Consider the following 13,051-nt stretch of genomic DNA (forward strand, 5'->3'; position numbering starts at 1 on the left):
GAAAAATTACATCGCGCAAAGACCGTCCGGGAGAGAAAAAAATAAATTCACAAAAGACGGAACCTTTGCGCTCGTGGCTGATGCTTCAGCAAACAAAGACATCTATTTCAAGTTGGCATGGACGTAATATCGAAAACCTGACAAAACTGTTTTGTCTTTTAACATCTTAGGAAATTAAAGCGGAACAGAATACATTAAAGCACAGATATGTCATGACAGTGTAATGAGCATAAAAATTATTAACACCAATAATCTGATGCTACACTTTGCGCTTCCCTTGCACATCATTTTTAACACAGCACAAAGGAAAGGGATTCAATAACAACATAACAACAGGAATTTCCACAAGCATAAAACACTCAAACAAACAAAAAAACTTGGACTCCTATACATCTGCTCATCAACAAGTCAAACACAATACGCATACCTTTGGCTTCTGTTAAGATGGGGTCAGGGAAAACGAACAGGTTGTCACTATTTCCTACAAAATACCAATGCTTATTTCCATGGGAGTATCATAACTATGCCTAACCTAAAAACGCCTTACTTCATCTCATCCTGTATAACCTGTCTGCACTACAACAGCAGTTGTGAGTTACTGATTCTCGCACAATTCCTATTGCCACTCGCTATGCACTTAACCAACTTAACCCAACTTTACGCTAATACGGGTGGTGTACGTCATTCTGCCATTGGGGCGGCGGCAGTTGTGGTCGTCTGTTTCTCTGCATTAGTCCGTTGCCAGAGTAAAAGAATGCATAACTAATCGTTTAGGAAATGTAGGGACTAGTTTCATTGAAGATAGGATAAATGTGATAGATAGGTCAGATAGGGTCATTGAAGCCGATCCCACAAAACATAGTGTGATTTTGCAATTTTACCATGCACTTAACGCTATTGATGCTTAACATGGTGTTTGTCCTATTTGGCTGTTCCACTTTGCTCCATTGCCTTACAAGATTTTCTGCAGTGCTTGAGTTTCTGTCAGTCTCTGGCATCTTTGACCACCAGTAGTTTCTACTGCCGGTTTTTATCGATGCCAGCAACCAGCTTGCAGCGTTTTGCGTTTGCGTTACCTGGCACCCGGCTTGCGACAACCTGATGTGTGGCACGTGGCTCGTGCTGAACTTCTTTGTGGCGGAATGTTTGTGGTGGATTGCTGTGGTGTCCAGTTCATATTTCGGGTCAGTATCGCTCGTTATCAGTATCGCTAATCATTCAGAAGTGCGAATGAGTCGATTTCACGCTGACTGAGGCAAGATGTTGTTGCGTCTGTGGTTGACCGTGACCGTACCGAAGTCAGAGACACCTGTCTGAGCACATGGCACGTCACACGCTTTATTCTTCGGCTTAAGTATCGGTTTGATCGATTTGGCGCCTCGCGCTCACAGACCTGAAATCGATCAATGTTCAAAATCTTTCTTCCCGCCCTGTGCTCCAAACCGAGTAAAAATGGGGGAAGGACTGGGCGAAAGGTGGTTAGATAGAACCTTTGGAACCAGAGGAAGTGGGTTGCTGAAGTTTAGACGGTGTATCACGCTGGAACACCCCAATGTCCGTCTCGGTGGCTCAGTTGGTTACAGCGGTTGTCTTCCGATCCACCAACCCGAGGCAGGGCGTGTTCGAGTCGGTTTAGGGCGCTCGCTATTTGCCCTCGACGGGTATGGCCTGCGGCCGGTGGCAGCGATCGCGCTAAAGGTCAGTTGACGTCAGAGGGCAAGACGGACCGTGCCGAGCATTGCGGCACGTTAAGCTTTCGCCACTAAATTTTGCCGTTGCCTGGAATTGCGCCATCGAATGGTGGGGGTCAGGGCTCACACAAGCACTGCTTAGCGTCAGCGCTGATCCCAGAAATTCATCCATTCAAAGGGTTCATATCAAATTTACCAGAAAGAATGTTAAGCACTTTGCCCCATGCATATTCAGGACGGTGAACAAGAAAGCAATGACCACCGCGGCGCATAGCAAGCCATTGGTGTGAACATCGTGTGCCTGTTCCAGGCGACTGGAGACGTCCGACCCGGGCTCCGCCACAGACGCGTCCGTCATGGAGAGCCAAAAATACTCGGCCTTATATATGGGCCGCGCGGTGGTGAGCAGCGGCTACAGCAAACACCTCATCCCGTGGGTCGTCAAGGAGGTTGTCAAGCAGGCCAGGTACGACCAGGTATGTGGAGACGTGCCTGAGTGGACAGGAGGACATGCGGCATGTCGGCCATCCGGTGCGCCCAGCAGCCATCAAAATAAAGACGGCAATCGGTGTCCAGACAGTGCGTTATGCGTGAAGAGGTATGTTGGATTTAAGGGGAGTGTTTCACATTTGAAGATGGTAAGGCAAGCATGATGTATGATGAAGCTAGCTCACTTATAAGCATTGGCATACTTTCTAATTGAAAAAGCCTGCTCTAAACAGCGCTCTGGCAATCGCTCTCAAGAACGCCAGATGTGAACGCCCCGACACTTATATATTATCTCAGCCTTGATCTCCGCATGGTTTATGGAATGATAGGATTTAAATAACGTTATTTTGACGTCATCAATGTCAAGGCGACTTTGAAGTGCTCTGCTTGATATACCTTTGCCCGCTTTCGCGCGTCTGTAGCTCAGAAACTAGAGGGGATTAGGTCTTAAGAGGTGCAAGATTAACAGCTCCGACAGGTCTTCAAGATGACTATTCTTGTTCAAAACCCGATATAAATGTGGAACACCTCCTCCTTTAAGCTGCCGACGCCCACGCGACGAGGGCGTTGCGTGGTGCATGTGACGATCACCCTAGATCATGTCTGAAGGTTAACCGCGGTGGACGAGTGCGGGCGGTCATACAGGCGCACAACGTCCGGGTGGACTTCCATCAGTGCCGCACAGTGGAGGCTGCTGCTGAACTCAACTGCGCTTTGGCGGGCCGAAGGCCGTGTAGGGTCGGGATGACGCGCCTGCGGAAGCGCACACGCTGTGCTCGCACGCTGTCAGAAGACCTGCGGGCCGCCGCGGTGGCGCTGGCGGTACCGGCGGTTAGACGGTCCGGTGGCGGCCGCTGGCTGTCAGAAGCACACATGCACGGACAGCACTGCGCCCGGCTGTGGGGCTGGCAGCCTGCCAGCCGGCCAGCAGCTCCGACCCTTCAAACCATTCGAGCCTGATAAATCGGCCATGAAAGTGGCGTCGGCTGAGCCGACCGGTAGGGGTGGTGCGCTGGGGCGAGCCTCATCGCGTCACCCCGGACGTTAGGCACCAGCCCCGTCCGGGCGGCGCAGCCGGCCAAGACAGGCAGCCGCCACCCGGGCCTCCTGCTGTCACGTGCCTGGCACCATCAAGACACGGCCGTGGCTGAAGCGCCCAGAGCTAATTGAGATGTAGCGATCGATGCTGTGGAGCAGCGCACGCCGGCCGTGAACACGTGCCTCCCCCCGCCTAAATCGTAACACATCGTGCCTCGCCCACGATGGACCGGTTACCGTTCCTTCGGCTACACCCACCGCTTATATGTCACTTTCATAATCATTTTAATACCAAACAACGAAATTGCAGCCAATTTGACTGTATTCACATGGTCACATCCACACCCCGTCACACTCAATTCACTGAAGTGCCCACATTTGTATGTGGTTCTGGACTGAAATATCCATTTTAAAAATAATTCGGTGATGTTCACAGCTCTGCCCTTTTTAGGGCCCAAAACCATCTAGTTTCTTAACTACTCGGCCGCGAATATGATCAGACTATGTCGTGCAGGCTATTTCAAGGACGTTCAAACGTACATGGCGCCACTGATCTACGCGCGCGGCGTCCTCGAGTGGCTGCAGTTCACGGAGGTCCGCCCCCCATCCTCCGCCCTCGTCAAGACAGCCTGACCTCGGTCCCGGGGGCCGCCACTGCGAGTGTGTGTTTGTGGCGTGTTAGGAGTGTCTTTCACCTACGAGGAGTTGACACCCTCCCAACATCTGGTTGAGGATATCTGCTGAAACTGAGGTGAGAAGCCTGACCAACGAACCAAAGCCTTACGTCAAGACCTGCAGCGCCACCTGACTATTCTTGCGGTTGTCCAACAGCTGACCATCGCGGCCACCACATCCCAGACAAGCTCACCTGCACCTACAACTGCAACAACATGTTGCCATCAATCAACGTGCTAGTTCGTGACTTTTTGTCGCCTGGCGTCACACAGCTGACTGCCGTAAGCCGCAGGCCCCGGCCCTGGTCGGGCCGGCTGCGCGTCCCCGGCGCGCGTGGACCAGCGGCTGCCACGGGACCGGGTCGCCGCCGCCGCCAATCAGGGCGCTGGACGACGGTGGGTGGGAGGGAGTGGAGAGTGCGCGGCCGGGGTCCCGGTGGGGGGGGGGAGAGCGCGGGCGGGCAGCGCAGCCGCGCGGGCGCCGGGCCGTCTGGGGTGGGTCAGGAGAGCGCGGGCAGGGCGGCAGGCTCCGCGGGCGCCGCGTGGTGGGGTGGGCCGGGAGAGGCGCGGCGGCAGCGCAGTCGCGCGGGCGGACGACGGTGGGGTGGGCCGGGAGAGCGCGCGGCCGGGCAGCGCAGCCGCCGGCCGGACGGTCGGGCCGAGACGCGGGCGGGCAGGAGCCGCCGCGGGAGCCGCGTCGGGGGGGGGCCGGGAACGCGCGGCGGCACGGGCGCCAGCCGTCGATGGGGTGGGCAGGGAGAGCGCGCGGCAGGGCAGCGCAGCCGCCGCGGGCGCCGGACGTCGGTGGGGTGGGCGGGGAGAGCGCGGGGCCGGGCAGCGCAGCCGCCGCGGCAAGCGGTGCCGCTACCACCATAACGTATCACCACGGGCAAGGGCAGCACTGGCGTACAGCTTCGGGAGATGCCAGCAAGATGGTAATACAACTGAATGTCCAGTCAATCGAACCGAAGATACTTAAGCTTAGACAAGGCCTTGCCCGCCGCGGTTGTGATGCCACGTTAAAGCAGGGAGCATGTGTGATGCGGTAGTGGCGTGGCAGCGAGTCATGAATCCCGGACCCAGGTCCGACAGATTTAAAGCCGAGCGCCGTAACAGCTTTACCACCACCGCTATCGGTGTCCTAGAATTGCCGACTATGGGCGTGATGAAACACCCTATGGGGAGGAATTGTTCACTCCTTTTCCCCATGCTTTATGTGGATTTTTTCACTCCTCCCTGACATTGTCTAATCGCACATGTCAAACCCCTGTTTCCCTTTCTGAGGTTTTCAGATGTCATCCAAAACCGAGCTCACTTGAAACCACCATGCATAAACGAGGCACCACAGAACCTCCACACCTATCGCTATGTCTTGCCTCAACTAGATCTGAATCATGACTATGTATGCACAGAGCAGTATCGCCAACCGCCCAAACATGATATCTCCAAGCCCAAGAACCCCAGCGACCCGAGCCGCTTGCACGCATTTAGTTTGCTTTTTTTGCGAAATGCATCATAATCGGCACCTGTGTGCCAAATGCAAGGCCAAGGCCAAAAACGCATCCCCTATTTTTTTTTTTTTTGTCTCACCACCACACCACGAAAGCAGAGCCTGGTGCAAACACCAGCAAGGCCTAGTAGAGAATTTTACTCCAAGTATTTATTTTTTCCAGAGGAAACTTGACTACCAAATTGTATCACTCCCGAAATACAGTAGCCAAAAACTCGACAAATGTCTTCTAAATCAAATTTAAAAGATGAACATCACTATTTGAGCACTCATATTAACAGATTTTAAGTCAAATCAGCTGATTACAAAATTTTGCCAGAAAAGTATTAGTCCTTATATTTATTTAACTACTTATGTTTTTTCTCGGTATCATACGAGTGTGATACCATTTTATTCTTCCTTTCTTTTCGATTGCCTTTAGAGGCACCACTCGTTGCCTAAAAAGTTGACCAATTTCTTTGCAAGATTCTCCAACTGCAAACTTGTGCGTATTTCATACATAAATTGGATTAATTCGCCAACCGCCCAAACATGTTTGATATGCACCCAAGAGTGAGCAATTCACAGGGAATGAAAGGAGACAACTTGAAATACGGAACTTATTTTTGCCGCCATTTTTGCTCCGTTAAACACTTGGTTAACCGTTTTCTTGGTTCATGGCGGTGCTCAATAATGATAAATTTAAGCCTTTCGAGTGGCTAACTCACCAGGCTACCTGACAAGGCTATCCTAATGCTGCCATACAGAGCTTGTGGACAGACCTGACGCAGCTAATACAGAAGTGCTCGATGGCGAAATTCTGTCCTCTGGAGATGTTTATCACGCACACCTCTTACTTGTTTCGCATTTCTGTCGCGTAGGGTGGTGGGCATAATTGATGTTTGTATTTTGGGGGTGAGTGGGACGACTCTGTCTGCCAGCAGACTACGCAAAAGGTGCTGGCTTTTTGTCCTGGGGAGAAGGAAGAAGCCAGTAAGTCTCCGGTGTACGAAGTTATTGCTTACCTTACCTGCTTTCAACGCATGATTGGCAACCACAGCCATTTTCTGTTTTAATCCATCGAGTTTTGTCATAAGACAAATTATGATGCCACAAGGCATGCAATGGGCTCATTTTGTTCCATATTTCCGATTATTCGCCCCAAATTTCTTGAAGTGGTTCCTCATGGCTGCTTTAACCAGATGTGTTCTATAGTTGTCATGGTTTGCTGGCTGTCAAATGACTGTACATACTCATATTCACACAATGCACATATTCACTATATTTTTAACACAGGGATACTCTAAGCTGCATAGCAATTGTACTATGAGTTAAATATTAGTATGTAACAAATAGTCAGACCATCCCATTTCTAATGTGAAGCCAACATCTCAACCTTTGTCATTAAATATGAATGAACAAGCCTAAATCGATGTCTTTGCGGCAGTTGAAGAGGCAAGCAGCAATACTGGCATGGCCATCTAAAGGTTATGTTACTTTTGGAGAAGAGAGATTGTTTTGTTGAAGATACCCGTTACCGTGCTTAGCATAGGTTATAGTTAACATGGCAGGTTAACATAGGTTAACATGGCAGTCAAGATAAGTTGTTCAAAGCGATTTAAAGTGTTTTGATTTGTGTGTTGTCAACTTTGTCTGATGTCAACAATCATACACAAACGAACTTAATGAAAATGCAAGTTGAAACCAGCCAAAAATCAGCCTTATGAAATTTTTATCACAAGTGCTGGTGGCCACAGATAGGTGGCTTGAGGTGATGCTCAACATATGGGCTACTCTAAGTTAGGCTAAGTTGGTTAAGTGCATAGCAAGTGGTAAAAGGAATTGTGCAAGAATCAGTGACTCACAACTGCTGCTGTGATATAAACAGGTTAGACAGGACTGGATGAAGTAAGGCCTCTTTAAGTTAGGCATAGTTAGGCTACTTCCATGGAAATAAGCATTGGTATTTTGTAGGAAACAGTGACAAACTGTTTGTTTTCCCTGACCCCATCTTAACAGAAGCCAGAGGTATGTCTATTGTGTTTGACTTGGTGATGGACTGATGTGTAGTTTTCTGCTATTTTGGTATTGAATTTCTTTGCTTTCTTTTGTGTTGAAGTGCTGTGGAAGGGAAGTACAAAGTGCAGCATCAAATTATTGGTGTTAACAATTTTTATACTCATTACACTGTCATGAAATTTATATGCTTTAAGGTATTCTGGTCCACTTTAATGGCCTAAGATGTTAAGAAACAAAATAGTTTTTTTCAGGTTTATGATATTACGTCCATGCCAACTTGAAATAGATGTCTTTGTTTGCTAAACCATCAGTCACGAGCTCATAAGGCTTATCTTTTGTGAATTGATTTTTCACTCCGGCACGGTCTTTTTGTGATGGAATTTTTCACTCCCACCCTAGTTTAAAAGCGATTCTAGCTCGTTGTGTATGACAGGATGTCCCATGACAACAAAGTGAAGCTGTTATCGCTAACTCTGACATGCCAGTTTGTATACAGTTATCGATGTTCTTTTATGGCGGTACTTACAATCATGTACTCTTTTTTCAGTTCGAAACCGGGGTTTTCAATTCATTTCGGTGGTGTGCATTCTGCAGACATTGTTTAAATGGAGTAATTGGCGACTTGTATCATGTTAAACATCGTAATCGTCTGCTTTCCGAAGTAACTCGCCATAGCAAGGCTGATAAGTCAGCCGAAAATGCGAGGTAGTCGATGACATATTTTTTATGTTGCGCGCTCTAAAAAAGTACTTCGCTTTTTCTTGACAAAGTTCTAGTATTTTCGCCGGCACTATCTTTCGCCTAAGCCGTCGTTCAGACTCGCGCTACACGTGCGCTTCCTGTTGATTTCATCAATATCTCTTCAATGCTTCGAGGACAAAACATCGAAAAAAACCCTGTGATGAATGTCTTTTTGTCTACTGTTTAGTGACAACTGCGGAATGGCGACATGTGAAAAGCCAGCGTGCCAAAAGGTCGAACTGGCTTAATGGCTCATTACAAAATGGCGACACGTAAAAGAGGCAACCTCCTATATGGGCGAACCGCAATTTAGTGACTTACTAAAACGTTGGCAATCCATGACTGTGATCGACGAAAAAGTAAGCTGCTGAAGGATAATATTTTAGTTTGGGTAAAGTTTTAGTTGCTGGCTTTACAAGCTCGGATGCTACAGTGCCTAACAAAGCTGGGCGTTCCGATTCGGCACATTCGAGTGTTTGGCCCAATATTCAGATACAGCGAATGTTTGAACACCAGAAGCAACGCTCGAATATTCAGAAACATTCGGAAACTGAAATCAGAACAAAGTGTGAGGTGGGGGCGCGCTCATAACGTCCAAAGTTCATAATGTCCGTAGTGTCCGTAGTGTCATGTCCAAAGTTAATAATATTCAAAATTCATAGCCTGCGCGGTTCACAATGTCCACGGCTCATGATGTCAACAAAATAGTTCTGCGTAAGTCCGCCAGAGTGAAAATTTTCGCACTGATGGGTGAGAGGCGGCGCTAAGTGCCGTGACCTCATTTCCTCGGCTTTTGATAAATCGTCTAGCACTATTATTTCGAAATGAATCCTCCACGACCTCCCGAAATCAGACTCCGAATAGTCCGACTGCAAAGAGGCCGGCTCTGAATAGGAGGCGTAAAACAAATCCGACTGAGATTTAGTTGACCGCACGTGACAGATAAAAACCAACCCTTCAAGGATAGGCCCGACCTTGCATGCAACTGATATCCGTGCACACGGTTGTACTGGGAGAAGTTACGTGACAGGTGTTACATGGTAGAACTGACGTGAAAAAGGGCACGGTGGTGTGGTGTCAGGCTGAACATGCGCTGGCATGTAATCCGTTCAATCATCACGGGGGGGTCATCATATATTATACGATGAATTATATGATATCATTTAGGATATTATATATGCTATCATATATGAGTCATGATAGCTGTGCCATGGGTACGGTGAGAGTTAGGAAGGTATAGCTTCGGAAATAAATATGTTCAGCCTGGCTGATGCAGCATTTAGTTGGAACAGTATGAAACCATGCACTATGCGAGAAAATTGCACAGCAACCATTTTCACAGTGATAAAAGGGTCGGCAGGATTCACCCGGTGCTTTTGTCCCTATATTCATACCTGAGTGGTTGTTCCTATGCTTCATGCACCCTACTTCTATGCAGAGTCCTACTGGTACGCACGTTTCAGAGGTGCGATGCCAGCAATGGCTGCCGCCATAGGAGAAGGGATGGCGGTAGGAACTACATGTTCCTCCCCTATCCTGGCTTTATGGTTATCTTGGTACTAGAAGAAACAACTCTACGAACAGATGAAAAGTCAGGACCGGCGTCCGTACCTGCTTACAGCAATGTAGATATCTGGCGCTTGTCTGAGATCATGTGCACTTTTCTTATCGAGCAAGAAACGGTAGGTATGTGCTCATTATCAGCAGCGTTGTAATTTTGCGCCGGAAACGCCATTTTCGGCGTATGTGCAGGAACGTCTTCAAAGGTTGGGGTGGGTGGAGGGGCATAGCCTCAGTCAAGGTAACGGGTGGGGTACAGGGTTGAAAAGGGTCGCTGATGTTGAAGCCCCTCCCCCCCCCCTCCCGAAACAAAATCACCGGTAAGGTCCATTTGATTTCGGGGGACGAGATTTTCTCCATTTTATTTTTCGTTTTGACACTTTTTTATTAAAACCCAAGCCAGAGGACTGTGACAGGTGTCGTTCTGTCAAGCGGACACGATTCCATTCGTCTTTTATTAGTATATTTGACTTCTTTGATTGGAACAGAAAGCAGGAAAGCTATCGAAAGATGTTATTCTGTTTGCCTCTCGAAGTCAGTTACCTGAACGATATGGCTGTTAAATGCCTGCGTGTATTAAACCACCCGTGCTACCCATTTCTACAATGGTCAATCGGGCTCTTCCTAACCCGGTAAAATGCAGAGGCTTTGTTAGATATTTTTCTGAGTTTTACGGAAAAGTTGAGAACACCGTAAACATTAGGTTAGATCGAAATGGGGCCAAAAAATTAATATGGCTAACCATGTTAATTTGCCTAAGAATACGTAGCCTGCAGTTAAAATCTATTACGGAAAAGTACGTAACATAACTCGGAAATGCGCGATCAGAAGTTCAGATCGAGGGCCATGTGCGTTTGCAAGCTCAGTTCAATGGTTATTCCGTCCCGTCCCAGCGCGGGGTGCGTACCGACTGCCATCCTGGCGACACGGGAGGGGTCCCCTGGTCGATCGGCAGGTCCTTAGATGGATGCATCATGCAGTGGTCCTCTCCCTGATGCGGGAGGCTGACCGGGCAGTGGGGTCCAGATCGACGGAGGAGAGCTCATTGACGCACCAAGATCACTTATCACCAGTCTGATAGTTGACACAAATATCCTTGTTCGACTTAATTGGCCCTTAGATGAAACAGTACTAATAGCCTCATTCCTCGTACTAACAGGATAATGGAGATACAGATGTGTTGATATTTTGGCAACATGCTCTTATCGAAACGAATGATAAAAGTGTGCTATTGTCTTATCTATGTGCATAATGCTCCTCACAAGTGTACTTAACAACTTACGTTATCTGGCCGTTGGCTGAACTGGGGTGCGGGGCTCTCCGTTTCGTACAGGGGGCACTAACACCGTTTCCCCTGACCTTTCCATGGTTTGTTATGGACCATCAAAAGCTCTCACATCCCCTCCCACTGACTGATGGCTCTGAGCAAACGCAAGAGCCCCTTTGGCATTCGGGGTCCATTTCCTGTTCCCTGCAGTAATGTTCCTATAAATGTCTCGCGACACGTTGCCGACACAAAACCTCTTACGAGGCGCTGTGGGTTGTTAATTGACGCACCCTTGCACGCACCCTTGTTACAGAGATCAACCAATGCAAACCGTGATCCCAGCCTTGTACCTGCTTGGAAAATGGGTGACCATGGCTCAGACCGACACGAAGATCTATGCGATGTTGGTGGCCTCTGACCAAAAAAGCGCCCTGCATTTCTCGTGGGTTCTCAATCCGTGCAGGAGGCGCTCTGACTGACATTTGAGGTTACCGTCCTACGGACCGGTTACCTTGATGTGATCTACAGCCAGCCCCCGGCCCTTCAGACCGGAGGGCTGGCTTTTCCCCGATGCCGCGGAGTTAATCACCATGACAACTTGGGTTTCACGGGGTTTCAGACTGTGACGACACCACTTCCTCTGCCAAATTGCAGGATAAGATTGACGTCTGAATTCACAGCAGGGGTTTAAAAACAGTGACACTTTTTCGTAATGCTGAAGACACCGGAACGCGCCCCTGGCCACAACAACGGCAGCTGTCGCGCACTCCCGCTGCAATCTGGGACTACCAAGGAACAAAGAAGTGAAGTGCTGCGAAAGAACCGTTGGCGGCCTACTTTGGGCTCGACAATAATTACAATTAATCTCCTTATGAGATTTCTCTGATGCTGCACTGGCAATGCTAGATGTTATTACTAGACGTAAGTGGTCCTAAGGTTTCATCAGAACGTGCTTTTGAAAGTGACCCAAATGTGAGACACTCCCTTAAATTAGTTCCGTTTTCTAGATTTGCGTGTCTGCGTCAATTGGCAGCCCTCTGCGTGGGAAGGCGTTGGATTCATCGCTTCGAGCTTTGCGTGGATGTTTTTGATAGTTTGGCCTCTACTCAAATAAACTTTATTATGTATACAAAAATGTCTCCCTGCTAAATGTCAAAGCGTACCCCCTTTTCGCACGTACTATGACCGACACCGGTATTGGACTGGCGTGAATTTATGTCGTCGATCGTAACACAAGTTACATCGGGACACTCATGGAAATTCCCCTCAGCTTTTTTGTCTTGAATTTGCTTTTGCCGTTGACTGGTAGGTTAATGGTTCGTTCCTAAACTTGGATTCGATTCTTCTGTAGCCCGACATGAGAATGACAGAAAGGAACGTGTTGTTTACCTCTCAAGAAGTGACCGCGCCACAGAAGTATTTGATTCAGAGATGGATACCATGGCCATCACACTGGGGTCGTGATCACGGAAGAAACGGGGCTGGGCCATTGCATGTTGGCCATAGATGGCTCTACGTTCAGTTCACGCGTCATTCATGTGCATTTTCTTACCATATCACGAATGGGTATCACACATTGTGTGTGCCTACGTAATCTGTACTTCGGAAACAAATACTTTGTTGGCAAAAGCACTGGATGTGATGATGATGATGATTTGGGGTTTTGGGGCGCATCGACAGCTGTACGTCATGCAGCGCGCATAACTATCATTTTATGCAGAGCCGCAAATCAGACAAGCGTACCAATCAGGTCACCTCATAAAGCCTTGATGATCAGGCCTAGGAGCAAGATGAAAAGGTTACTGGGAAATCTATAGCGCGAAGAAACTGGGGTACTTTACTTAACTCGACAGCAACGAACAATCCCTTAAAAAGGGGCATAGCGTGGGACTTTGGACGTTGTGTCAGAAAAACTGCACTCTCGTTACAGTAAGTTGACGACAGGCGACGAATACGTGATGCACGGTCAGCGGGTCAGGGCATCGACTGTAGCATGGTCTGTCGTCAGCCGATAGCAGGTGTCGGTACGTAGCATATGTGTGGTCTATGCGCAACCGGCAAAGGGCAACGTCCTCCCTCCTAT

At 48.6% G+C, this 13,051-nt stretch overlaps 1 protein-coding gene across 1 annotated transcript in view; it reads left to right on the forward strand.

The window, feature by feature from the left end:
• The first annotated feature begins 1,452 nt into the window (after positions 1–1,452).
• The window catches only part of LOC119094179 (3-oxoacyl-[acyl-carrier-protein] synthase, mitochondrial-like), a 20,074-nt gene continuing 8,475 nt past the window's right edge, over positions 1,453–13,051 (forward strand). The window contains exons 1-4 of the mRNA XM_037217254.1: positions 1,453–1,475; positions 2,002–2,167; positions 2,971–3,178; positions 4,186–4,288. Of these exons, the coding sequence (XP_037073149.1) occupies positions 1,453–1,475; positions 2,002–2,167; positions 2,971–3,178; positions 4,186–4,288 (500 nt within the window). The remainder of the gene's footprint in view (positions 1,476–2,001; positions 2,168–2,970; positions 3,179–4,185; positions 4,289–13,051) is intronic.

Source organism: Pollicipes pollicipes, unplaced genomic scaffold, assembly GCF_011947565.3.
Source record: "Pollicipes pollicipes isolate AB1234 unplaced genomic scaffold, Ppol_2.1 Scaffold_4002;HRSCAF=4701_pilon_pilon_pilon, whole genome shotgun sequence".
NCBI classification, from domain to species: Eukaryota; Metazoa; Arthropoda; class Thecostraca; order Pollicipedomorpha; family Pollicipedidae; genus Pollicipes; species Pollicipes pollicipes.